The sequence below is a fragment of the Hakea prostrata genome, chromosome 9 (assembly GCF_041222555.1).
Source record: "Hakea prostrata isolate BN-2017 chromosome 9, UWA_Hpros_2, whole genome shotgun sequence".
NCBI classification, from domain to species: domain Eukaryota; kingdom Viridiplantae; phylum Streptophyta; class Magnoliopsida; order Proteales; family Proteaceae; genus Hakea; species Hakea prostrata.
Genome location: NC_142608.1, coordinates 2,360,631 through 2,385,083, shown reverse-complemented (window position 1 = coordinate 2,385,083; position 24,453 = coordinate 2,360,631). Strand labels below are relative to the sequence as shown.

The window sequence follows — 24,453 nt, the reverse complement described above, 5'->3', positions numbered from 1 at the left end:
TCACCATCATGGTTCGTTTTCATAATTAATATTTAAACACCCCTATAATTCTCTATTATGATTGTTTATAATGCATACAAGATTATCAAAATCATCAAAACCCCACCCCTGAGGAACTAAAAAAAGAAGAGAAAGTAAACTTGTAGTAGTTGGATTTGGAGAATAAGTAGAGTTTCATGTACTTAAGATTCCCCTCTTTAGATCCTCTCAGTGGTGTTTTGATATAAAAAAAATTTGGGCTGGCAATTAAGATATTTTGTACTTGTACCAATAAAAGATAATAAATACATTTTATGCATGATCATGCATGCCCATAAGTAACCGCTGGATTGCATAATTTTAAAGAGTATTTTTTTGGTTGAAATAATTTTAAAGAGTATGAAAGTTATAAAATGTATGAATTTTGATAGTCCAATTTTTTGTGGTAAATGATTATTCAAATTTTAGTTATGAAAAGACACAATTTATGCTTATAAATGGTTTTAAACCATGATTATCAGTAAATTAGACTTAACTTCAATCAACATACCCATTCAAAATCATGAATCTTGGAATATATTTTCTATTCCCCATATGGGAACTATGTCAACATTTTCATTTAGATTCTTTTTATGTGGATTCTATATTCTGTTTCACCAAAAATAAAATTCTATATTCTGTTTTTCAATCTTTATGATTTGCAGTGGATCATGCACGAAAATTAGATTTCTTAGTCAGCTCAAGTCCTCCATGTAGCATGTTGGATTAAATTGAAAATTCAAAGTGAGTTGAAATGAATATACATGCATGAATATGAGAGTACTTGATTGAATTTGCTTTCTAAATTTGAAAATCATAAGGTTAAGATACTAATCTTTCTTATTTACTTGTCAAAATCACTAGGGGAAGGGGAAAAACCCCCCCCCCCCCCCCCCCCCCCCCCCCCCCCCCCCCAAAGGGCGGCCCGTGCGGGCGCTCGCCAATTTCTTTCCTTGGTCACACCAAAGAATTACTAATCAATTGAACTAAATTATCTCAAATATTACAAACAAATCGACAACAAGTATTTAAAAAAATATCACAAATAAAGATAGATTTTCAAATTAATTTGAAAGTGACTTACAATTATGTCATTTCTAAGAATTGTCACTATCTTATATTTTACCCCAAAAAAAAATTCATTACCTTACAATATCTTTACCAACAAAATTGTCTTATATGCATTTTTGTGTATACAAGAGAAACAATAGAGACAATATGTTTTCATTAAACAAAGTATGTTTCATGGATGTAACTTATATTGCACTTCTATTCAGGCCTTAAATGAAAGAAAAATGCACATCTCTAATATCATAAATGTGTTACTTAATAAAATATAAATAAATAAAAGTAGCAGATAAAACCTTCATGATAAAAATTTGTAAAAAATAAAAGAGTTGATCAACTCACAAAGTAAGTCAATATGTGCTCCCCAACAAATTAGGCCATCATGGACCAAGCAAATTCGAAGAAGCTTCTTTGTCATTTTGATTTAAATTTTCAGAATAGCTTCTAGAATATCCATCAAATGAATTAAAAAACAAAAAACAAAAATAAAGACTCTTCAAAACGATAATCAAGAAGCAATGACCTAAGAACAAGCTTCAAAACTTTTGTTTATGGAAAACGTAATCCTATGAAAATGAGTAATGACAAACAAAGCCGCCACAAGCAAACCCATGCTCAACCTATTTGTCTTGACTTCTGATACATTCACGCCAGCAAATCTATTTATCTATCTTTCTTCTTTTTGAAGAAGTCAAAATTCTTCATTGAATCAAAATGCATTTTAAATTGATGAAGAAAATATAGATTAATGGGAGATATGATAGTACACAATAAAAACTGTTTCAATCTGACATTAACCAGTTGAACGCTGGTTATCAAGAGTATATACTGGACACAAATACCTTAACATGAGTGATGATCACCTTGTCTTCAGGCACCAAAGTCAAGAGGTTTTGTGTCTAAGAATGGTCGCTATACCAAAAGAATACAATAATATTCTTTTGCCATGACGAAAAATCTACAATGCTGAATTTTTTTTGGTGAAGATTCATCGCATCCATCTTTACAGGGTTGCCAAGGTTGATTTCGAAAGAAAATCCAATTACCAAACACATCATGACATCAATCAACACAAATATTTTTATTGGTCACTCTCAATAGGTCAAAACTAAAATCCATCAACACGGCTGATATGATATAGAAGACTAAATTCACACTTGCAGCAGTAGCATGATTTCTTGCAGGAAAATGGAAGAGAGAAAATGACAACGAGAGAGATTAACAAAGAGTTTTTGACTCTAGCATCATCGTTGGTGGCCAAGAGAAGAGAGGATGTCATTTTCCCCATTTGTTCTGTTGTAAAATCTTTCCTCTGGATAACATCTCATATACTTTTCAATGCTTTTATCTGCACATCGCTAATTTGTATACTGAAGTGGAAGGCACAAGCCATTTTCCTACGAAGTTGCCAAAAGTGTTCTGTTGAATCAGATAAGCAACCACTAGATGAAAACTAACAAGGTTATTCTCAAACCAAACCACTATGAACTCCTTGAAGCCCAATTTATGAACTATCTCCATACTCAATTTCCTAGCAATTGCCCAATCCCTCTCCCTTGTATAGCTCTAATTTCACTTCCAAGAAAAAGATAGAACTCACTGTCAAACATCATACAACCCAATACGAAAGGACTAAGAAACTTAACACACCCACCTGGCCATGCTCACACCTGTTTCTCAATCAGCTGTACACCAGACTAAATGTTATTAACCATGCAAAATGGTAATCAAGAATCAGAAAGTCTTGCCTCACTCAATACAGCAAAATGGATTCCAAGCCTGATGACATTAAGAAACTAGAAACAACAACAAAAACATAGCCTTATCCCAGCTACATGGGTTTAGCCACATGGATCCTTGCTGTCCACATCATATGACGCCTAAGCTAGGATGTCTATTCCACACAATTTCTCAAATGGTTATTCTAGGTCTGCCCTTGGCTCTTTTAGTTCCCTCCATCTGAATCAAATCACTCACCCATACTGGGCATTTTGTGGCCTCTAGAGAACATAAGCATGCCACATCAAACAACTCACTCTGAGCTGATCATGAATTGGAGCTACCTGCAACCTGAGCTCTAAAATGGTCATCCTTACATTATTATTCAGATCTTTACCGCTACTATGTCCACTGCACCTCTATTACTTTGATGTCCCTTATACCAAAGTTAGAGCCATCCAACATTTAGCCTTCTTGTGCTTCCATCTTATCTCTTGAATATATCCAATATAAATCCTTCTAACTTCTCTAAACTCTACACTTATATGATAAGAATCAAATGTTCCAAGATGCTAATCTGATCCTATGCTTTTGGATTAAATTCTTAACTTGCAGTTGTCTTCTGTGGGTGTGCCAATAGATCATTGAATGGCTGGCTGTTGAATGCTAGGACTTTTTGCTTCTCATTTGCTTAGATAATGCTCCTAATAAAGCCACCCTGAACTTCTTGGGTTCTAAGGATTACTAGCAAAAGTCTGGGTACCATAAAAATCAAGGTTAAAAGCTCTAAGCAGAGTATTACTTGACTATGTTAGTGAGTGCCCAGGCTCTATCCCTCACGCCAGTGCTCAGAGTCGTTGCCTACTTATTATGTATCTGGGCAATGAATGACATGGCATGCCGCCTACCAGGGATGCTCTAGAGAAAAGGTCGTAGGACAAGATTCTAAGATAATAAAAAGTCTTCATGGAATATAATCATGAAAAAGGCTTAGTTCCAAACATAATAAATAAAACAAGAACTGGCCTGCCTACATAATGTTTTTGCTCATTTGGGTCATTTACAAACAAAACTTTGGTATACCTGAAGCAAAAAAGTGAATGTCAAACCCAGACAGTTAAAAGAGCACTACTTTTTGATAAGGAGACTTTACATTATCTCTTGCTTCCCTATATTTCAGAACAATAATTCAGTTCATTATTATCAATGTGATGTGATGTGAGTGACAAGCAAAACCACCCAAGGAAAAGAAGAAAATGAAATAAAGACAAATACACTGAGGGCTCAATCAAATAGATATTATTCAGGATTATCTTTCAATACATGGAGAATGTGTGGTTGTGGAAGATTTTACATTCAATGAAAATACAAATAAGTCATTAAAGACGTCCAATGGAACCCAAAGATTCAGGCATTGGTCAATGTGAAATAACAGGAAATCAACTTTCAACAAAATATCTCCAACACGAAATGAAACCCACAAATGCTCTTTCTTTTTCGTTCATCGAAAATTAAAATTTAAGACTAAAAGTTGTTCAATTTCTTGCACCGGGCTACCTCATCGTCATTAGGGAAGAAACCCATGAGCCTCCCAGCAGAATTCTGGTAAGCGTACATAAACCCGCCCATAAGACCGATAAGACCTCCAGTTACCATTGAAGGACCTCTAATGTTGGGCTTGATACCTGCAAATCGACCCCCATTGAAGAAAATGTAAGAAATCCGCACCCAGAATCCATAAACAGAGACAATTACAGAAAATGCGAGAAGTAGAAACAGAAAGCACAACCAGAAAGGTATCCGACGGTGACGGACACTCCAGTGATGGTAACGAAGCGAAAGTAATCAAGAGTGTTGAAATTGGCGACAGTCTTCGTGAACGGTGGGTTTCGATCGATTACTGGATACTGAGGTTTCTCCGAAGCTGTGATATCTGTGTTCATCTTTTGTTCGGTCGTGGATTCTCTCAGCTGGATTTCGATTTTGGTGGTGTTTCAATGCTAGGGCTTTACCTGTTCGCGAGATTTAGCTATGATCAATCAATTTGGCTTATTGGTCCGATCTAATCCTTTACCCTTATGAACCGGAGTCAATGAAGAACCGAGTCAACTGAAGCTATAGCAAAATACTGGTCGCCCAGTCGGAAACCATTTAGGCAGGGGTGTAAATGCATAATCCAAATCCGCTTCTGCATTTGTGTTAGGAGACTATTCGAACTCTTACCGATTATTATCTGTTCGATAAAATTATTCGATTAAGTTACTTATATGAGATATGACTATTTTTCCTAGATTTTCTATTAAAAAAATTATCAAAATTGCTAAATTCTTAAATTGCAAACCTAACATTCACAAATAAAATGGTAAAGATGTAAATAGATAGTCGAAAATTTGTATTCAATCTATATATCATCTGAATCCGACTGAATCTATCCAAAAAATGATAGGATATTATCCGAATTCGTTTCGAATATAATAAGATGCGGATATGATATTATCACTATTTAATCCAAATCTGGTCCTTTTACACTTGTATGTGTAATAGGGGAGGGAGAATAAATTAAAGGAATTTCTTAGAAAAATGTTAAATGTAGATCCCACTTTTTAGTTTTCCATAGAATCCCACATATATTGTGAAGTTTTATAAAGACATGAGGTGATAAATTTAGCATGTCACATCACTCAGACAAGCTTCTTTGAGGGCCTATTTGGTTACATGAGTCTGAAGATTTTAAATGTCTAGATATTTTAATGCCATAAATTTCAAATCTATGGAGTCATAATTCATAAAATAACTGGTTGGTTAACCTAAATCCATGGAATGAAATATGTGGATTCATTTGTGATTTTTGTGAATGCGCAAATGTTTAATGGTTTTATAGTAGATAGCAAATCTCTAGATTTCACCCGATACAAAACCTAAAATAAGAATCCAAAGATTGGTATACCCCAGGGCGGACCAAACCACGGGACAAGGGAGATTACCAATGCTCATTTACCACGCAGAAGAACGGGTGTAACTCTGGCTCACCATGAAGGAGTTGCAAACAGATACCTTGAATGTAACTAACTTGCAAAGCGTCTCTCATGTCGTCCATATCTACTACCCTATAATCTATAATTCCTTTTTATCTACCAATATAATACTGGCACGCCTTTATTCCCAAAAAAGAATCAAATTTCCAATCAAACAAACAAACCTAAAGTAAGAAAACTTGTCTCTATCTTCTCCATCCAATGAACCAATAAACCACATATTTGGGATTTAATATAAAATTTTGTTTTTTCAAAATTTTTCTCACTCGTTTTTTTGTTTCTCCACCTTTACTTCAACAAACAACCAAACGCAGCCTTAGGGGTATTTTCGTAAATAAACGAATGGATAATAAATCACCCGCGTACTTGCAGACCAAATGCAAAGCTTATCTTCTTGGCGATATGGATTCTACAAATGTTTTAAGTTAAACTCGGAGAATCTAAACGACAGGCTAGAAGCAAAGATAAATAAAATGAAGCTTAGTCGACAAAGAAGATAAAATGAAATATTCCAATTAGGGTTCTTTGGATATTCTTTTCAATGGCCGTTACATGTCTAGACTTCAATTTCAGCTCCAGTATTCTTTCTTCCCCTGCTCCATTCCTCTCTCGAGTTCACTTTCTTGGTAAAGCTCTCGTGAATGCTGGTGTCGGTGGAAGGAGAAGAAGTAATTGCAGTAGCTTCGTTGTACTCTCTACCCACTCAAACCCCAAAATTCTTAAATCAAATAGAAAATCTCGGTATGGGCAAAGGCTCTCTCCTTATGATAGTGACGACGACGATGATGGTGGAGGTGGGGTTGCTATCGGTGTTGCTAGTGACGATGAATGTTCAGAGGAATCTTCACTCTGGGATGTGAGCTCCGCTTTCATTTCTACTATTGTTTTCCTTTCCTTTTCCCATTTGGATGAGTTGTTTGCTACTTCTTGTGTTTTGGTTTTGGTTTTTTTTGTTTCTGGATTATTCCACGCACTGTTTCTATCAGCTGCTTAGCTTGTGCTATTAAGCTAGTTATTCTTTGAATTGCATGGAAATGTTTGCTCATAGTTCTGCTCAGAGGAAATAATTTGAAGTATTTGCCCTTGCACTCGACATTGCATTCTTGAGACAATCCTTCCAGTACCCAAAACGAATCTTGTGATGGTCTTCTCTTTTTTTTTCTTTCTTCTTTCTTTCTTCCAAGAATCAAGTAACGATCAACTGTCTTATCATTTTGGAACAAATCAAGTATGCCTGGTTCCCCACCCCTTTTAGTGTGACTCAAATTTGCAAATGGCCCTCCCAAACTCATCCCTAGGATTGACCAAAAAAGAAAAGACTCATTCCTAGGTTACTTTTCCCTTTTGGGAAGCAACCAAACTAACAATCGAAAATTCTGGAGGTGGGTTTCTTTTTTCAGTCTTCAGGCAGTTAACCAACAATTTGGTATAGAATATTGTTGTTACTGGTGAATTGAAATACATTATTGTCCTGAGTAAAGAATTTTCTTTTTCTTTTTTCGTTTGACATATTTTCCCTGGTTAGACCTTTTCATCGAAGGCAGAAAAGAAGAAAAAAAATAGGGGAGGTGGGGCATGTGTGAAGGGTCGTATTTTTCGTAGTCAATATCTATTTAGTTGGTTGTACATCCAGGGACTTTAACTGGAAGATGTGATAGTGAAGACTTCATACTTACTGGGATTCATTGCTGCTTAGGTATGTCAAATGCAACAGATGAAAATATTTCGATTGATGGGGGGCTTCTCATAAAAAGCATATCAACAAGAATTCTATGAATCATATCAAAATGAACCCCAATTTCATAGTATGTATGTACTTATCCATTCCCTTCCCCTTCCTCCTCACCCCCCCCCCAACCCCCAAAAAGAATGATGAAGTATAATTACCCCCCAAAGAAAAGGCCATTGGATTCTCACTGTAACCTCAGTATAATATGCAAATAAGGAATGTAATATAAATGCTATCCTTATCATCTTAATAATCAATTCATCATTACAACTCAATCTCCTACTCCTGAAACAATAGTATAAATTTTCAGCAACATACATCCATCTCTTTACAATTGTTTTGTCATGCATATTCTCTTATATATATCTTTACGAATCCTTCTCTTATTTAGCACATGTACAGCTACACAAATCTCATTTTTTTCTCCTCTTTTTTGGTAGTTGAAGAAAAGCCTAATTACTTGTAGAAGAAAAATGGATAGTTGGAGATTAAACGATGGAAAGGAAGTAAAAGATCACAGTGCTAACATATTTTTAGGTTCACTGTGTAATTTGATGTACATAGCTGAAAATCCTTTGAAAATGAAATGCATTTTTTTATAGCTAAAATGGTAGGAGTGCATGAAGGCTTGAGATTTGAATGAAAACAATGGGATTCTTCTCAAGATGAATTGTATTTGACTTCATTTAGACCTTTTTTTTTTTGTGGGAGGGGGCTCAAGATTCAGATGTTATTCCAATAAATTTCTTGAAACACTTCTGTCACAGTCAGGGCTTTTCTTAATATCTCCCTGGTGGATGTTTCTGTGGAAGTCCATGGCTACTCCCATGGACAAAAAGAGCTGGAGATTAGATCTTACACATATACGGAACATCTGTTCTCCTTCAATGTGGGTTATGTATACGGATAGAGATGAGAATATGTTTATGTGTTTCTGAGTAGCTTCCTTAGTTCCTTTTCCCATTACCTTCCCTTTAGTTGGTTGACTTACATATGGTACCTTTTATAAATTGTTAACTGTAAAATTATTAAGATTACCTGTTCCTTAGACTTAACTATTGATTGCTTAGAGCTTATATTCTCCTCTGAGCTCCCCAGGGAAAAGGGGGGGGGGGGTTGAAGAAATTAAATATGAATTTGTTTGCATTGATATTAAGATTTTCTCCCCCCCCCCCTCCCCTCAGGATGATTTTGCAGAAATTGAAGAATACAATGTATCAGAAAGCTTTCAATCGGATGATGAAACGAAGACAAAACAAGGTGTTCTACCAAATAGAGACCCTTTCGTTTGTTCAGGGTTTTGATAACAACTAATTCTTTATTTGTTTGTTACAGGCCACTGGAGACGGTCAAAGAGGAAAAGGGAAGAACAACTATTGAAATCTAGGCGAGGTTTGGAAATTACTGGCAGCAGATTGGATTGGAAGAACACTCAAGTGAATAGAAATTATCATGACGTTACAAATGGAAGTAAGCAAATAGACTCAAATGACATAGATGGCCGAGGAAAGGTATCATCTGTTCACATTACAAGTCACTTTTTCTCATCCTGAACATGAACAAATTTTGTTAATATCTCATTTGGTTATGTTGATTGTAGCTAAAGCTTGGAAAATCTACAGAGAGCAAGTACCGTCAACTGTCAGAAGAATTAGATCTGGATAAGAGATGGTATCCGCTTCTTGATTACCTGAGCACATTTGGGCTAAAAGATTCACACTTCATCCAAATCTATGAGAGACACATGCCCTCCCTTCAGATTAATGTGGCTTCTGCCCAGGAAAGGTTGGAATTCTTGTTGAGTGTTGGTGTCAAACACAGAGACATCAGAAAAATGCTTCTAAGGCAACCACAGATTCTAGAGTACACAGTGGAAAATCTGAAGTCGCATGTCTCATTTTTGTTGGGTTTAGGGGTCTCGAGCTCCAGAATAGGGCAGATAATTTCTGGTGCTCCATCCCTGTTTTCATATAGTGTTGAACACTCGCTGAAACCAACAGTGGAATATTTGGTTGAAGAGGTAGGTATTAAAAGAACTGATTTGGCCAAAGTTTTGCAGTTGAGCCCTCAAATTCTGGTTCAGCGGATTGACAATTCATGGAATGCTCGCCTGGTTTTTCTTTCAAAAGAGCTGGGGGCACCCAGGGATTGCATTGTGAAAATGGTAACTAAACATCCACAGCTTCTTCATTATAGCATTGAAGATGGAATACTGCCCAGGATCAACTTCCTTAGGAGTATAGGGATGCGTAACTCGGATATTTTGAAAGTAACAACAAGCCTAACTCAGGTTATACTTTGCCTTCTTATATTTATTGAACTTCTATTATTCCCTTTATTGGATTGGATAGTAATGCTTGATTTGTTGCATGGATTGCATTTTTTTTTCTTTCTCATGTCGTTTTTGGTTACTGACCAAAATATACCACAGAAAGCTTGCTATGCAAATATATTATCTTTTTTAAGTCCATTTCAAGAAAGAGTCCAAAATCATTTTTCTCAATGTACTCCATATTGAGAGAACACTTATTAACCAGTTCTTTTGTTGAAGAGAACACCATAATCTACTCAGATTTGTGCCCTTTTCAGAAGCTATCTCCTGATACATATTTTTTATTTCATGAAATCTTTGCTGATGACGATTATATTTTGGCAAAAAGGACGTGGGACATGCGTGCTTTTAGACTTGGCATAACGGAAGGGATCTCAGTGCCAATTTGTATGGGGGTGGCCCACCATTTGAAATCTCTAAACCCCCCCCCCCCAAACCATCCTGCTAAAAGAAAGCCACATTCGTCCCACTACTGGCTACTCTTTTCTTTTCATGAATTGAAAAGATGAATCAGTGTTCTTTAACGTTATATATATTTTCTTCTTTAGTATTTAATTTTTTTTCTTGATAGATCTTACAGATATTTTAAATATAAAAAATCACCTTTATATTCCTTCTTTTCATAATTTTCTTTTCTTGGTATCTTCATTAATCTTAGACGAATGCTAAACAAACTTATGATTTATTGGCAGGTACTATCTCTTTCATTAGAGGAGAATCTTAAGCCAAAATATTCCTACTTGGTCAATGAGCTTCAAAATGAGGTGAAGTCCTTGACCAAATATCCTACATACTTGAGTTTATCTTTAGATCAGAGAATTCGTACCTCGTCACCAGTTCTTGGTTGCTCTAAGGAAAGCTCCAAAAGGGCCATTTCCCTTGAGTTCATTTGTTCCCACAGATGAAAGCTTTTGCCATCAATGGGCTGGAACTAGCTTAGACAAGTATTTGGCATTTAGGCAGAGTTTACTACTCAAGCAGTTTGCAAAGAAATATGAGAAGAAAAGATGACATACAATTCCCAAGTTGGTATGAGTTCTTTTACCTGGAAGTCGATGGATCTCTATCAAATTCTGGAACTTCTATGATTATTATACAACAATACTCAGCTCCAAGGCTAATCTAGGTTCATCGAATGATGAATTTCACGTGGCTGCAGCTAGTGGGATTTACATAATTTTTCATGGTTTTGGTTTCTCTTCTGAGTTCTGATACTGTTTGTCAGCACTTCAATATGTGCAGATGCTGCTCGAACCTGTCAATTTTGTAAGATAGGTAAACCTTTCAGTGTGTGAAATGTAGAAATGGATTATTCAATAACAGTCAATGAATGAAAGTAGTTCCTTTTATTTCCCCTTTATACCTTGGAGGAGGAAATCAAGGCATACATGAGAGGTACTGCGTGAGCACAGCCGCCTATCTATTGCATTGCAGTAGCATATATATGTGGAGTTCTTAAATCCAGGGTCTGTTCTATGTAGGGTACTTGCCAAGTTACTCCCTTCTGGGTATTTTCTTTCTTTTTCAAATGTTATATTTTGTAAGATCTTGCCTTTTTTTCCTTGATCACCATTGTTGAAGAGTGCAGGTGCTAGATGTATCAACTTTTTATTTCAGTATGAATATAAATTTGTACTGTACAGCATAAGCTCAGCCAGCTATCTATTGCACTCCAGCAGCATATACAGGCGGAGTTCTTTAGTGCATATGGTCCGTCTTATGTAGGGTACTTGCCAAATTACTCCCTACCATTTTTTTTCTTCTCAAATCTTATGTTTTGGAAGATCTTGCATTTTTCCTTGCTCACCATTGTTGAAGAGTGCAGCTGCTAGATGTATCAACTTTTTATTTCAACTAGTAAACTTTCTTTTCTTTTTTTTTTTTGGTAAGGAACTAGTAAACTTTCACGAGCATATGCACGGGTAACCATATATGAAGGTAATAGAAAAATATTAGAAGAGGGGAGTAATATATTTCACCATTTAGGTTTGTTTACAAAATTACTATTAAATCTCATTATACTTTATCCATGTAGTTTGAACATTTGATAAAACTTGTTAAAATTAGATTGAGTCAACTTTCAACCAAATGAACCCATTCCAAGTAAGGTGATCATTAGTTATCAAGTTGTCAAATGTATTATGAAGGCAAATAGTATTTTGAACTATATAATATTAGGTAATTAATAAAGTGAATACAGAAATGTTTAAGATTGTAATGTTTATTAAAATTGCTAATCATGCAAGGTATTTTAGGAGCACTTCAGTTCTTCATTTCACCCCTTACCCATAAAAAGGTGAATCTTTAGATTTGAAATCTCTAGATTCATGTAACCAAACAGGCCCTTAAAAAAATCTAGAGATTTCAAATCTATGGAGTCATGGTTTATAAAATTTTTGACTAAAAAAAAAAAGTTCCATAAAATTAACTGTTTTGTTAACCTGAATCTTTGGAATGAAATCTGTAGATTCATCTTAAAAAAACATTAATGGAATCATAGTTTCAAATGTTTAATGCTTCTATAGTAGGGGTGAAATCTCTAAGAGACATTTTGGAGGGTCTCCACCAATTGTAACACAATAATAAGAAATGAAAAAATATATTTTGGTATTACAAAAAATTAGTTAACATTGAAAAAAGAAAATGATTATAAAGTAATTATGTTGCAATTAATATTGATTATTATTATATTATAAAATAAAATACACTTTATAAAAATTAAATGGTTAAGGTCCTTTAAGGAAATAGAAATGTGTCTCTTCATTTTATGCTTTTATAACAATAATATGATTTTAATGATTTTTTCCCCCCTAAAGTGATTAGAGGTTTTTTGGGAAAAGTAAAGAGAAGTCAAAATGTTAAATAGGAAAAAGGTTGTGGAGACTTTGAATGACCGAAATACGATTGAAAATAGTTTCTTGAGGTAAAATCCAAATACCCATTTCCAGTGCTATCTCAGAAATATGGAAATCTTGCATCAAACATCATGTGTTGAACATAAGAATAGGCATTTGCTTGAGGTGACCGATTCTTTACTTTTTCATGGAAATCTTCCCAAAGTTTATTGGTCTGATGCTTTTCATGCAAGTTATTATTTGATTAATCTTTTTCTAAATAGTGTGTTACAATTCAATATTCCACTGAAAGTTCTCTATAATTGTCCAATTACAATGATCCATCTTAGAGTCTTTGGTTGTGTTGCTTATGTTCACTAATAGCATGGTAGCAAACTTGATTCTCGCTCTCAGAAGTATGTGTTTTTTGGGTATTCAACATTGCAAAAATGTTTTAAATGCTATAATCCTTTCACCAAGAAAGTTTTTATTTCTCGTGATATTTCTTTTGATGAAACTCAACATGTTTTATCGTGATAGGAGTCAAATTCAGGGGGAGAATAATATGGATGATCACAATGAACTTGTTGCTACTACCCCGTTATCAAGTATATCAGATGGCTCATCAATCTATATTGAGCAACGAAACAATTTTGATACTCAAGAAGAACCACAAATATTGGCTCCACCTAAGAATGGTTAGATATTATCTATACAAGTTCAAAGGTCAACTCGAGTTCTTAAATCTTCCATTAGATTGCATGACTTCTCAACATATCACACGATAAAATATCCAATTCAATCTCATATTTGTTATGATCGTATTTCTCCTCATTTCCTTGTCTTTTTAATTGCCATTGAGAATCATAAGGAATCGATTAATTATTTTGAAGCCAAGAATTCATCAGTATGGATGAAGGCTATGAAAGATGAACTAAAGGTCCTTGATAAAAATCATACATGAGATACTGTTCCAATGGTGTACACCCACTTGGTTGTCGTTGGGTCTATAAAGCCAAATACAACAGTGATTACACAATTGAAAAATACAAAACCAGGCTTGTTGCCAAAGGATATACCCAAACATATGGAGTTGACTATAAGGAAACTTTTGCACTTGTAGTTGAGATGAACACTGGAAGAGTGTTAATGTCAATAATCGTTAATTGTGAATTACCTCTTTTTCAAATGGATGTTAAGAATGCATTTTTACAAGGAGATTTGCTAGAAGAAGTATACATGGAAGTTCCTCTAAGTCATCTATTAAAAACTCAAGATGGTATTGCCTATAGATTGAAGAAGGTAATATACGATATTAAGCAATCACCATGAATGTGGTATGAGAAGTTAAGTACATCCCTCATATATTTTGGATTTAAAAGAAGTGGATCAAACTCTTCAATGTTTGTCAAGAAAACTACTAACGGTACTATTGTCGTCTTAATCTATGATGACATAGTTATCATTGGGGATAATCGTCAGGAAATTTCCACTCTCAAGCAATATTTTGATAAAACTTTTGACATCAAAGATTTGGGAAAACTTCGATATTTTCTTAATATTGAAGTTGCAAGCTCTAGCAAGGGATTGGTCATTTGTCGAAGAAAGTATACTCTTGACCTTCTAAAAGGAACTGAAAAATTTGAGTCTGAAACCAACTAAATCTCCCATGGACTATAATAACAAAGTGATCAGTGATTATACTCCTCTGCAAGATATTGGTTGTTTCTAATGATTAGTAGAACGACTAATTTATCTTACTATTACTAGGTCTGTATTATATATATAGTGAGTTATATGAGCCAATTCATTCATACTCCTACCAAAGGACATATGGAATTGGTAGACAGTATTCTATGTTACTTGAAGTCATCTCCAAGATGAGATATATGGAAGGAAAAAAAATGGGAACACTATTATTAAAAGATTCTCTGATGCTGACTAGGTTGGTAATCCTATTGATTGAAAATCAACTACTGATTTTTGTGTATTTGTTGGAGGAAACCTAGTTACTTGGAAAAATAAAAAAGTTTGGCATGAATGAGAAATTTACACATCTGATTTGGATTTGAATTCAGACAACGTGTTTAATAGTCAGATTCAAATTCAGATATTACCGCATCCGAGCCGAATTTGATTTGTTTACATCCTTACACTTGAGTAGTTAAATGAGAAATTAAAGACGAATTGAAAAGTTTAAGGAGGGAGAAGAGAGAGTGTCTGCAACAGATTCATTGATTTTTTGCAAATGCTTAAATAAATCAATATCTTTTATAGGTTGAAAAATGGTTAATATTTTAATCAACAATTGTGTATTATTAATTTTTTTTGGCATTTATTGATTTATCTTATGTAATGTTTTTTGGAAATTTATTGACCATGTCATTTAGTCATTTTGATATATGAATTAGAATATTTTAAAATTTATTTTTTTCATACTAATTGACATTTCTTTTTTTTTTTTTTCTTTTTTTTTTTTTAATTTGACTCAACGTAATTATATTAATAGTATATTACACTTTTGGATATTATTTTTTTAAGCTACAAGTCTACAACCTAGCACAATCCGAGTATGCTTATGGCCATCACTTTGCAAAATATTAATTGTCAGAAGAAATAAGAAATACCCTTCTATTGTTGTCAATGATTTTCATAACAGCTAATGCAAAGAAGAAGACATTTGAGGTGAGCCATGGAGCAATGCCAGGCATGTAGAAGAAACACACACATGAATGGTCCCCCTCATGTGATGCAGGGGTTTCCCAATGCATACCCATTGTTTTCCCACACTGGTCCCCCTTTCAGATTCAAATCTACATAAAAATACACTTGAAAACCCAATATTCTAAAAAGGGATCACTTGATATTGTAGTGTAGTCAATGTCAATCCCTTGTTTTTATATGAAGAAACCTCACCCATATAATAATTCATGTATGTGGACTCTCACTTATTCTGTTTCCACCCCCAAAATGATTGAAAATGTCACAGATGAAGATGATCTCTTAAATCATGATGACCTTTGAGCAAACCCATAACAGAGAACAACATCAAAATCAATCTAGAATGCAGTTGGACCCAGGTGATATCATAAGAAAATGAAGACATGAAGATGCTAAAAGAAATCTTGGTATAAAGATTCTACTACGACTGTCAAGTAATATCATTTCCATCTGTTTCTAAGTAATGCAGAGATTCTACACTTTCTTTCTCTGACTGGTGTGTTCTGTAGCTTTTTTTCTTCCACTAAGGCAGACTATGATACATTCTCTTCTAACATCAAGTCCTTTCCTTGCTTTCTGTGATTACATTCTATAAAAAATAAAAGTGTAGAAACTTGTAACATTTAGCTTTCTTAATTTTTCTGTAATGGTTGGTTCTATTTGAACCTCCTCCACCTAGTGTAATAGGGAGAAGAAGCTTCGACGTTTCCAGCTTTCCTCCTTGGTATGACATCGATGGTACGCTTGAGATGAATGCAGAGGGAAAAAAGGGGGGAGAGAAAAACTGGAGTGGAGTTTTGGGTTCTTTTTTTACAAGTTGAGTTTCCCAGTAGGGGGGGGATGGGGGAGGGTGTGGGGTGTGCTTGGTTGAGACACTGTATTGCTTTCGAAGCATTAGACTTGAATTCCAGTACCCTACCTCTATATTTTGTCTCTGTTTCTGAATCTATATTGCTGTAGAAATACTGGTTGGTATTGCAGATGCAAATGGACTCTCGGGAAGATTAATTCCTTGGCTGAAACAGAAATAAGAATGTGTCAGAAAACTATTGAACATAATCTAAAAATATGTGCTACAGTTTTTAGATGCAAATTTCGTTCTCAAGAGAAGTTACCTTTCCTGTTCAGTGTAGTTTGTGATTGTGTGTCTAGCTTTGTCATCACTAGTTGAACCATTCTTCAGAAAATCCAGAAAGTAATCAAACTGATCAGCTGAATTGAACATTTTGTGATCTCCAGAAGCTTCGGCATCCAACAACAAAAGAAAAACAATTAAGACAAGACAAATGAGTACTTCAAAGAACTAGGAAGGAACAAACTGAATCATCTTCAAGCTATGAACTACAACAGACCTTCGGACAGCCTCAATTCATTCATTGAGTAATCAAGATATGGCTGTGCCAATTGTTTTCGTGCCAATTGCATTTCAGCAGGATGCCTTCTCTCAAGTTCAAGGGCCTGTTCCTGCTCTCCCGTAAGCTGTTTCATGAACACTCTATTCCCGAGGACTCTCGGCACTGGAACAACACATGGATTTACAGTATTAAAACACAAATGAAAATTCACAAGATTGAAAACCACAAGAGTACTAACGGTACCTACGGATGCACAGAAATAAAAGGCAAAACAGTAGATCTAACATCTAATTGCTCCCCAAAAGAATTAGCTTATTTGATGATTAGCTAACTTAATACCCCTAAGCATAGCATCCAATCTGTCAATATCCTTGTAATTTTTTGCTAATAATGCAAGCTTTCATCCATTAAAATAATTGTCAAGTAGTTGTTTAGGTAATAAATTTATATTCTCAACATTCTTAAGTGGCATCATCAGGTAATCTACTCACTTGACTCAGGATCCATTTCTAAGAAGTGAGTCGGGCAGTAGACAGAGGAATCATTTTTCTCAAAATACTTCCTGCATTAAGAAGAAAACTGTAAGAATAATCTCAAAATAAACCAGGGTAAGTGGGAAGGGAAGACTGTTAAGAAAAGTGGATTTCATCACTCTAATTCAACTAATAAGACTTCGATAAATAGTTGGAGTACAAACAAACCTGCAATACAGCTATGATATGATAGGCTTAACTTCCTATTGTTTTGAGTATGTGAGACTTCTAAATAATGGTGCCACTAATTACCTTACAGAATAATAGCACAAAAGCGATATGCATGCATTTACAGGCCAACTATGAAGTTAAAATTTACAGAATTGATTTTGCATTGTTGATACAGGTTACAAAGAAACAAACTAAGAAAGAAAAAGAGAAAGAAAAAAAAAATCCTGCGTCTTGGGTAATCAATGCCTACAAGAATATTATTCCAACAATCCAACTACAGCTTCAATTTGACTAAGAATCAATCGATTCCTCAAGGAAACTTAAACAACAGTACTTTCAGTACCCAAAAAAAAATCATCTGAAAAAGGTGAGTGATTTTTACCTGTCTACAAGTCTAGATTTTTCCCTGTAGGGTTTTACAAGAACACGAGCACCGCATACAAAATGGGGGTTCCCCTTGGCTAGAATTATCTGCACAGTCTCTGGATAGACAAAAGTCACAAAACCAAACATTCTTTTCTGCTGACAAGGAATTCTAACATCTTGAACAGGCCCAAAGCTCCTATAAACAGAAAAAAGTATAAGACACTGCCAATAAAAAATGCAGACAAAGACAATATGAGAAGAAACCTGCAATGTTATCAAAATCTCATACTTAAAATAGTTGGAAACATCTTCCTCAGTAAAAGTACTCTCAGCGGGAAACGTCAGATAAATTTGCCGAGATCCCGCAACAATTGCACCTGGGTCACTTCTGTCGCTCCTGTACTCCATGTATCTTGGGGCGTCTTCAGCCAAGACCACTGAATGCTGCCCATGAGGTCTACAAAGCATTTATAGAAGTCTAACAGTTAGGGGTTTAAATGATGAACTCAATTAAAGGAATCCATGGAAGATCATTACTACACCTGTCAATAAGTCGAATGCTATCTTTCAAGCGCACAAGAAGCCTTGTCAAACTGTAACCAGCCTTCCCATGTCTTTGACTTTCTGTGAGGTAGCCCTCTGCCTGGAGGGTCCTACCATACTTCTCATAATACATCATTGGCAGAGAAGCAATCGATACAGGGACACCCCGTCTGGATTTCAAGAGCTCTCTAAGCTCCAACTCTAATTTCTCAAGGGAACCCGGGGTGAACATATGATCATCATTCACCAGCTCATTTGAGCTGAAGATCTGAGAGAAACTATCCGAAAAGGACTGGCCATGGAAATACCTACAGTTGGTTCCATGCTTACAATAGCCTTTGTTGAAGTAATGGCAGGCCTTCACTGGCAATTCAGGAAGGCTTGGAGATCTCCGGCTGGTTCTTGCACTTAGATTGCCCAATGCAGGTTCTGTATAGCAGTAATTGCTTGAAAAATCTGGTCCTACGTTGTTAGCAGTATCTAACTGATCCTCCAAACTCAATAACTGAGCTTGATTGTGGAGATACTCACTAGAGAGAGAATCCACATATGTGGGGGAAATGAAGTTTATGTTGCTTTGTAGTCCTTGTTGCTCAGTAGTAAAATGAGGCTCCCAATAAGGAGAAGGAGCAGGAGCAGGAGCAGCAACTCTAAATGTGGCCGGTGATGAGAATGGCCGTGAAGAAGCCGGTGAGGCTGGTGAAAAGGGGGTGAACTGCAGGGGAAGATCTGAAATGGGTGTTGCATTCTTGGGTTCTGGTGACAGTAAACCAGACACTGATTGTTTCCATGGAATTTCAGCTTTTGCCTTGTTGATAAAGGAATGAATCAAATTGTCAGGACCAAAAGCCAACCGTATCACCTCCTGTTCCTCATAATCTTGCATTAGTAGATATCCAATAATCTTCCAAACATTTTCAGGTTCTAACTTCTGGATTCTATTGAAGACAACCCGTGCAGACTCTGATAAATCCATTCCAAGTGCAGCCCTGGAAGTCAATTCAATAGAGAAAAACATAAGCGAATACAAGAACCGCCAGAAAATTTTGACAGACTTAACACTATCATATACAATTAGGTGGGACTTGTTGGTTTAAAGTAAGTAAAACCCAAAAGTCAAAGATCTAGAAAAGATGCAATACGAGACAGTTTTAACAATGAAAACCCTAGAGAAAAAATCAAACTTTGAATTTACAAGACAAAAATTTGTGAAAAATGACAAGCTCTCAATAATTTGACCCCAAAAATAAAAATCCAGTAACATATTTACTCGTTGTTGTGCTCCACACCAGTATTATTTCATTCTTCTCAACTGATACCATCAATAGAGTTCGAATTATAACTAACACAAAGAAAATCCTAGGGAAGAAAACAGACAGGGAATCACCGGATTTAAGACAGTAGCCATGATAGAACGGATTCGAGAGAGAAATCTATTATAAAAGTCCCCTTTTCAAACAAAAGAAAGAAGATACAAAGTTTGAAGTTTCAGAACTTTTTTCCAGCACAAGAAATTATTAAAAGCACAATCATTCGTTTGAATGAGGGAAAGAATAAATAAAAGAATGCTGTTCATTATCATCAGCTCTAAAGAGAACCCCAAAAAAATAAAAAACACAACTTACAAAAGAAACCCTAAAGAAGTGAAACTAATAATCTTACTCTCTCAACTTAAGGAAAGAGAAAAACCTAACTATAATCCATGGTTAAAGAATGAAACATCTCGAAAACTTCTTTTGAAAACGAAAATTCGAGTAATACCCAAAAAAAAATCCTTGTTTTCCAGTTATATGGAATAGAAACTCGTACTAGAAAAACCACCACATGCGCATATGCAGTAAATCTACCAGAGATGCTTACAGAGAAGCAAGTATGACATAAGAACACTCCTTTCAAGTTATCATTACAACATAAAAACAAGTTTCAGAAAAGTTTGAAGCAGACTCAAAAATAGTAGGTAAATTTGGAAACTGATAATCAAATATTTGCAGATAGAAGCAAAACAGATTTTGTGGTCATGTGACTATAGATCTATAATACCCACCAAATCTCACAGGGTCCTTCCAGTTCCTAATAAGAGAAAAAAAAAACCCAAGTTAGAAGAACCAATCCAGAACCTCGAACTTCATCAATATTCACTATTTCCTTTCCAATGTCTTCCCTCTGTGTTCTCACTCTTCTATCTCCCAATGTTTCTACAGAAACACCTTGAAAAGGTAAAATGACATAAAGATAGCTTTAAAGGCGCCCATGTTTGAGTTTAAATTAACAAATAAATTTTTTTTAAAAAATTAAAAAAAATTACTACCGAAATTTCAGAGAGAAAGAATAAATATATAGTTTTTTTTACAGGTTTCACTTACAGATTATCAGATCGTAAAATTTTCAGGAAGGAAAAAGAAATCTTTTCTTTCTTCAGCAAATTACAGGTCGTATTTGTCGTTAAACTCGTTACAGATAACTACGGGAATTAAATTAGAAATGGTCCTGGATTTTCGAACCTTACCGTAACAGCTTACTTTAAATTCCCAATAGTACCCTTCTACAATTGTTCAAATACCGATCAACTTTTCTACTTTTTTTTTTCCATTAAAACAATTTCAAATCAAAATGAATAAATACTTATTTTGCTCTACCGTTAGTTTTATTCATATTTCCTTTTCTTTTGAATCAATCAATTCCAATTTTTAAACATCTTTTGCAAATTGTTATTTTGTGCATCATGTCAGCAAAATCAATGTGACAGGTTTTATACAATTCCCATATCAGTTGATATATTTTTGTCAAACCTTATCTTTTCTCGCCAACTATAAGAAATATTACGGGATGTAAATATTGTATATAACGTATTTTATTTATAGAAACCTCTCTGTCACCCCTAAAAAAAAATGACAAGAAAGGGTAGTGGGTATAAAAGAATTTTAAAAACTAGACAGGAGTAGATAGACAAATAGACTCTATGTTGATACAAAATTGATTTGTTTCTATAAAAATTTTTGGACACATTTACATCACAATGCTCCGTTAAAATCATACTATAACATGAGTGTGGATCATCTCCCCTAACGGCGCGTTACAACTACAAATTATGTGTAACCCTATATGCCTCCTATAATACGAGGTCAACAGCAGTTTGGAGGAGACGATCGGACTCACATAATGGTCACTTGAATGAACTAAAAACCACTCTTCTTAGGTTAAGTATTTTCTTCAACTACGTTGAACGCTAAACAAAATCCAATGTTTGATATAACGCTCATAGAGCAAACGTCACATCACTTATCCACCATTGATGAGTCTATATAATTTATTATTTTTGTTGCTCACTTTTTTTAACCATGAGGCAAAATCATAAATATTTTAATTCCAAGAGAAAACTATGAAAAAAATAAGAAAAGCTAAAAAACTAAGTAAGGATAAAAAGGTAATTGTGATTTAAGAAAGGGTGGAATCTTAATGATTGGGTGACCGATTCAACCGGCACGAAAGGAGGAGATGATCGTCAACGGAATGATAGGAATATCCAAAGCCGTCGCCGATTGATGAGGGAATGATTATAATCCCGTTTCGGATCGTTTCGCATCTCCGTTAGAACCGGGCGTTTCAGTTATCATAATAATACTCTCTCCAGCACGTTTATTTTTTTAGATCCGACGGCGGCTATGATTATACGGATGAAAAAAATCACAACCATTGAATTTTGAATCTGAAGAAAACAGTGGCGTAGAAGATTTTTCCCGCACGCGGCCAACAACCGGTTTCCTACTCTTTCTCTCTCGCTGAGTCAGTGGCACGTATAATTCGGGCCGTGTTTAATGGTCGGGTATTGCAGAACCCGAATAATTAATGAGTCTTTAATTTTAGCGCGTTACGGTAACTCAGATTTATTTATTGAGACGGCTCTGTGCCGTAGTTGTAATTACATATAATATAAGAGTGTGATTATTATTTATTAATAGGTGCATGTGGCACTATTAGGCCTTGTTTTAAACATTGCTTAATAAGTTAATTAATAGAATATTGTGCAATCTGCAAATTGTAGGAAATCTGCATTACTACACTTTTTTCAGCACTTCTTATGGAGGACTTTCCATGAGGATTTGTATGACTGTAAAGTAAACTCCTCTCCTGTTCGTATGATTTGTGCTTTTAAAATTGAATATGTTTGTCATTCGCTATTTCATGAATTTGCAAAGCAGTGCTGGAGATTATCTTTTTTGAGATTGGACAATTCTTATTTAAGAGGATCCATAGTGGCCGAATGGTTCTCTTTTTGAAGGTGTGGTTGTGTCTTATGAGACCCAAATGGGTTTTTGGTTGCTCAAGTTATGTCATGTTATGGTCCTTCAGTACTTATTATCGAGCTTGAAGGAATACATGATACCATTATTCTTGCAAGATCTATTCACATTCGAAGATTGCAGGTTTCATCTGATTGCAGGGTTGTTATTGATGCTTTGAATGGCCTCTCTATATCACTCGATTGGATGGGAGCTAGTATTCTTCTTGAAATCCATAAGATTGGTCTTGATTATGAATTTCTTACGTTTCAATTTGTAGATAGAACCTTGAATGTTTATGCTGACTTTATAGAGAAAGTGTTAGGTTTACATCGTGTCTGGTGGTAGTCCCCACCGTTGTTTATGTCTGAGAACTCCAACAATGTTTGCTTGGAGGCTTTTACTTGAACGCATTTCCTGCTTCTTCCTTAGAAAGTAAATTTTCTCCCCCCCCCCCCCCCCCCCCCCTCCCAACTTTTTGATACTGGGAAAGTAAATTCATACTTTTAAAGAAAAAAGATGTCAAACACTGGACCAATACAAACACATGCATAGTCAGCTAAAGGGTTTATTCATTTCAGAGAGACTTGAACAATCATTTCATGGTTTCTCTATACATGAGCATGGGCACCACGCAGTCACAATTTTTTTCAATAAATAGTTGATGTCACTTTCCTTTGATGATTCTCATTCGAACCCTATTCTCTTTTATATCCAATATATAATTCAAATGTAAATTTAATTTTCAAAATTTTTATAATATAGAAGTAGCTAGGAACTTAGACTTAGGTCATTGTAGCATTTATCTCTGCTAAAAAAATTGTAGAGTTTTTAATCATTGTTGAAATAAAATAAATAAATAAATAATTTCCATGAAGATAACTTAATTTAATGATCTCTATCATTAGGGACCATGGCTTGACTTGGACTTTTCATGTGTAAAGGATGAGAATCCAATCAAATACATTTGCTTTTCTTTTTGAGAAAATGAGAAGTAGCTAATAGGCCCACACTTCATTGAGTGTAATAGAGACTTCCTTAGTAACAGCTATATCATTAGGGTTTATTCTATCATCTGATTATAAATTATTTTTCATTCCAACTTTTAATCATACAACAATAAATCTGTTTGTTATCCACTAATTAAAGTGACCAAATAACATTGTTACATTATGAAAATAAACCATCTAATAATATTTGTTCCTAATCAATTTTTTCATGTCATGAAAAAAACTATGTTATGGAGAATATTATTAATCTCATTAACAAAAAACCTTTGAAGCTAGCTTAGGTAAACCTGCATAAAAGATAGTCATTCAAATATAAAAAATATGGGTAATTCTCTTAAAAGGTAACTATGAGGTCGAGAATTCGAATTCCTTCAGGGTCATAGGCCTAACTAGAGCGAATCCCGATTTCAACAAAATAATAATAATAATAATAATATGAAGAAGAAAAAAAAACTCTCTTAAAAAGTGATTTTATAAAACTTATGGAGAGAAAATATATTTTTTGTCAAATCAAGGTAGAAGAATATCTTTTATCATAGGTGATTGGTCATTATGAGTAAACTTCCCAAATAGTTAATGATATTGATATCATATACTCCCACTTCTAATAAAGTCTAAAGTAGCTTTTTTTGGTCTAATTAGAAAGTCTCATCTCATAATTCATGAGGTTCTCTATCCACCATGGCTGAAAAGCTTACAGCTGCTGAAAAAAAAGCTTCATATCCTTTGGGATGAACAT

General features: G+C 34.9%; 2 protein-coding genes across 3 annotated transcripts; one reads left to right on the top strand and one right to left on the bottom strand.

The window, feature by feature from the left end:
* Positions 1-6,240: 6,240 nt before the first annotated feature.
* On the top strand, positions 6,241-11,445 carry LOC149004009 (Mitochondrial transcription termination factor family protein). The gene is given in 6 exon segments (XM_089169123.1): positions 6,241-6,696; positions 8,754-8,829; positions 8,905-9,080; positions 9,170-9,859; positions 10,594-10,725; positions 10,727-11,445. Coding segments are annotated over 6 exon segments (1,575 nt in total). The 5' UTR covers positions 6,241-6,381; the 3' UTR covers positions 10,913-11,445.
* A 3,417-nt stretch (positions 11,446-14,862) lies between these two features.
* LOC149004008 (zinc finger CCCH domain-containing protein 18-like) lies at positions 14,863-20,866 on the bottom strand. 2 transcript variants are annotated; one of them, XM_089169014.1, is made up of 8 exons: positions 20,788-20,866; positions 18,424-19,413; positions 18,171-18,338; positions 17,898-18,077; positions 17,303-17,373; positions 16,809-16,973; positions 16,572-16,698; positions 14,863-16,472 (listed from the first exon to the last, which is right to left on the bottom strand). In XM_089169014.1, exons 2-8 carry the CDS (start codon positions 19,398-19,400, stop codon positions 16,403-16,405), a joined length of 1,758 nt encoding a protein of 585 aa, XP_089025140.1. In that variant the 5' UTR covers positions 19,401-19,413; positions 20,788-20,866; the 3' UTR covers positions 14,863-16,402. The 2 variants fall into 2 exon arrangements, with proteins under 2 accessions (XP_089025140.1, XP_089025139.1); XM_089169013.1 differs by lacking the exon at positions 20,788-20,866 and adding an exon at positions 20,469-20,648.
* Between the last annotated feature and the right edge of the window lie 3,587 nt (positions 20,867-24,453).

Excerpts from the sequence above, each read along its gene's own strand:
- LOC149004008 (XM_089169014.1), bottom strand. The coding sequence starts at position 19,400 with ATGGATTTATCAGAGTCTGCACGGGTTGTCTTCAATAGAATCCAGAAG. Across the intron at positions 17,374-17,897 it reads AAATCTAGACTTGTAGACAG|GAAGTATTTTGAGAAAAATG; the intron begins GTAAAAATCACT and ends TTCTTAATGCAG. Across the intron at positions 16,699-16,808 it reads TGAATTGAGGCTGTCCGAAG|CTTCTGGAGATCACAAAATG; the intron begins GTCTGTTGTAGT and ends TGGATGCCGAAG.